Source organism: Tasmannia lanceolata, unplaced genomic scaffold, assembly GCF_043159265.1.
Source record: "Tasmannia lanceolata isolate RefF3 unplaced genomic scaffold, GAP_Taslan_0.1 ptg000016l, whole genome shotgun sequence".
NCBI classification, from domain to species: Eukaryota; Viridiplantae; Streptophyta; class Magnoliopsida; order Canellales; family Winteraceae; genus Tasmannia; species Tasmannia lanceolata.
In genome coordinates this window covers 5456311-5459574 of record NW_027518693.1, presented here as the reverse complement: position 1 = coordinate 5459574, position 3264 = coordinate 5456311, and the positions used below count along the sequence as shown (strand labels likewise).

Here is a 3264-nt window from a genome sequence, read left to right as displayed (position 1 = left end):
TCATCGTACCCATGGGATGTCCAAATGAGACCAAGACCATGTGGGTCGTCTCATGATTTCCTACAAGATCAATAGTTTCACATGCATGTCCTCTTGTAGGACCCCAATATGCCTATTACCATTGATCGTGAGAGTGACTGTGTGTCTGCCTACTCGTTCTCTTTCAGATAATTCCAACAAGTCATGGGGCCCAGATGTGCGCGCACGCGCATGTGTGTCTGTGTGTGTGTGTGTGTGTGTGTGAGAGAGAGAGAGAGAGAGAGAGAGAGGCAATATCATTTCCCATACTAGAAATTTTGAGTAGAGCAAGAGGTAGATTCTGAAGAGACATCAAAATCTAAGATGCTTATGTCCAACTTCTTGAATGAAATATCAGATTAGAAATTAACCTTCTCCTTTTTCTTGTTTGTGACAATATGTAGTAAAATAAAAAAAAGAAGAAAGAGGAAAGACTAATTTTGGTAATTTGGTCAGTGTCTGGAGAGATTTCATGAGGTGGTGAGCTACATGTGGGAGGGGTGCTTCAGAGGATTATTTCTATGTCTCTGCAACCCACTAAGCAAAATATAAAATACTTTTACCTTTAATGGCATCTGGGTTTTCAAGTTTTGAATCATCTCTCCCATTTTTAGAAATTGGCTTGCTTTCTTTTTCCTTTCCTTCATGTGCCTCCAACTCCAAGAAAATCTATGAATGGTGGTGCATTAAAACTGTTGTTTACTCTGTTCTCTGCAACTGTTGATGATTCGGAGACTGAAACTTGAGATGTTGATGCCATGGAGTCTGAGAAATAACATGGAATGTTTAACTGTCCCATTGTCATTATCAAAGGCGGGTGGTAATAACCTGGGATGTTATCATCTATTGGCCTATCCCAATTCTTACTGTTGTTGAAAAAGCTTCTCTGCTCAACATTTTTAGAACCTGCGAACAATTCTCAGCAAATATGCAGATATGAGAAGAAAAGGTAGACCTGTTTAAGCTACATTTTAAACTTAAAACAACTGGCTTTGTGGGTTTTCTTTCTTTTTTCATATACACAACTAACACAAGTATGGTTTCTTAAAATATCCATCTCTGGGTTTCCTCTTGGGGGGGGTTGAAATGATAAACTTGTTGTATGAACTGGCTTCTGGGTTTGAAGTAATCAGGGGTCTATAAAGGAAGGAAGTGAACAAAGCACATTTTGCAAGTACTTGAAGAGATAAAATAGAAATGCTATTTCAAATGATTTTAGTACAATTGTGCATATTAAGGACAAGGCATAAATGCATAAATCTTTACGATGATCAAAAGCAAGAACAGCAACACACAGACCATGAAGAGTAAAAGAAATTGGTAGACCCCAAAGAAGGAAACCAATGAGAAGTAAGCACAGAAACCCAAGTTCAAAACTACAAAAGAGATTAGGATCAAAGGACTCACCAGAAAAGAGATCAAAAGGTGTCTCCTCTGCACAAGACCCACTGTAAGAGAGTTTGTTGCTTGCTGAACCAAGCAAGAGTTCCCTATAGCTTGAAATTGAATTTTCTACACCATTTTCTTTATGGGAAAAACCATTTGAGCCATCAATGGAACCAGAGAATGGAAAGGGAGATGGGTTTCTAAAATTAGAGAGGTCAAGGCAGATGGGTTCTGTTCTTTTTGTTGTATCTTTGTAGCCATAGTTTGCAGCCTCTTCCAACCTTTTTTGAACAACTTGGCATAGTTTCCTCCTCCTACAAGCACTGGACTGCTCTCTGTATTTCCTTGCCATGATAACATGCCAATGGTTTTTTACTGCATTATCAGTTCTACCAGGGAAAAGCCTAGCAATCATAGCCCATTTATTACCATATAATCTATGGGCAGCCATTAGCCTCTCTTCTTCTTCTTCACTAAAAGCTCTTCTATTGATCCTTGGGTCTAATTGGTTAAACCATCTCAACCTGCAGCTCTTACCTTCAAACCCACCAACCCAAAAACAAAGTAAATAAATAAATGGAGAAACATGAAAAAAAAAGTTTTTTTTCAAACTCAACAAGAATATGTAGAAAAACAAGAAAAAGATTTCTAGAGTTTTTCTTTTACCTGATCTTCCCTCAAGCTTTTCTGCTATAAGATTCCAATTCTGAGGGCCATAGAGAGCAACAAGTTCCTTGAGTTTGGTATCCTCTACAGGCCTCCAATGGCCTCTAGCACAAAGCTTTGACTGTCCACCATCTGGTTCCTTCCCTCCTACAGAATTATCATTTGGGTTTTCTTCATTTGGGTTGTTCTCATTCATGGAATTATTTTCTCCAAACCCATCACTAGAATCAGACACTTTGTCATCAGCCACCTCATTGTCATGTCCCATTAAAGGAAATGCCAAAGAAACTCTATCATCCTTCTCAGAGCTCTTACAATAATAGCTCTCTACTGAAGAGGCTGATGAAGAACCATACCTTGGACTGATGGATAGTGAAGCAATATCTGAAAAAATCCCCATTGGAGAGTTAGTTTTAAGGGCATGGGAATTATATGGGTGATAAATATATTTGCTGGTCATGCTGTCATTGTCCTGGTGACTTAAGGTGGGAGTGTTGAACTGTTGGAAAGTCATCTTCAGTGGCAGAGAAATGAAGGAAAATTTTAAGAGGAGATTGACAAAGATTGAGGGGAAGGTGATGGGGTCTGAGAAGTTGCAGAAATATACAAACACAGACAAGAGGCTTAAAAAATAAACGACTTGAAACAGCAAAAGTGTTTTAACAGAAACCCACACGGCTTTTCTTCTCCTTTAACAAACACCCATCACTCACACGTGTGGATGTCAACTCAGCACACGTGTGAGAGGTGAAAGTGAAGACTTTTAGCTCTCTCACTCTCTCTCTTCTCTTCATTTGTCTGTCTCTCCCTCCCATGACAAAAACCTCTTCTGTGCTGTCTGCTACCTTGAGGATGCACAGGCCTACATAGCTTTCTTTTCAGGGCAGGAAAATGAAGTATTGACACAACACTTTGTGTAAATTAAGAGTAAATTAATAACCCATCTCCTCATCTTCATCTGTCCTTTTTTTCAACTCCAGAGTTAACCTGGGTTTCATTTAACACACCTGAAGGAGACCCTACACCAAAGCCATAACGAGAATGACATTAAGACACTAAAGAAAACAATCCAAATGGGCATTCAATTCATAGCAGTTAACCTCACCCACATCAACTTTTGTTCCTTTCTTTTTTTGAGGCTTTTCACTAACACCAACTTCCCAAAACCCCTACTTACTCCACTAAAATAGATGG

At 39.1% G+C, this 3264-nt stretch overlaps 1 protein-coding gene across 1 annotated transcript; it reads right to left on the bottom strand.

The window, feature by feature from the left end:
• Nucleotides 1–266: 266 nt before the first annotated feature.
• Nucleotides 267–2697, bottom strand: LOC143848443 (uncharacterized). Its single transcript, XM_077357388.1, has 3 exons — nt 2071–2697; nt 1426–1941; nt 267–924 (listed from the first exon to the last, which is right to left on the bottom strand). The coding sequence occupies exons 1-3, from the start codon at nt 2582–2584 to the stop codon at nt 662–664; spliced, it is 1293 nt and encodes a 430-aa protein (XP_077213503.1). The 5' UTR covers nt 2585–2697; the 3' UTR covers nt 267–661.
• Between the last annotated feature and the right edge of the window lie 567 nt (nt 2698–3264).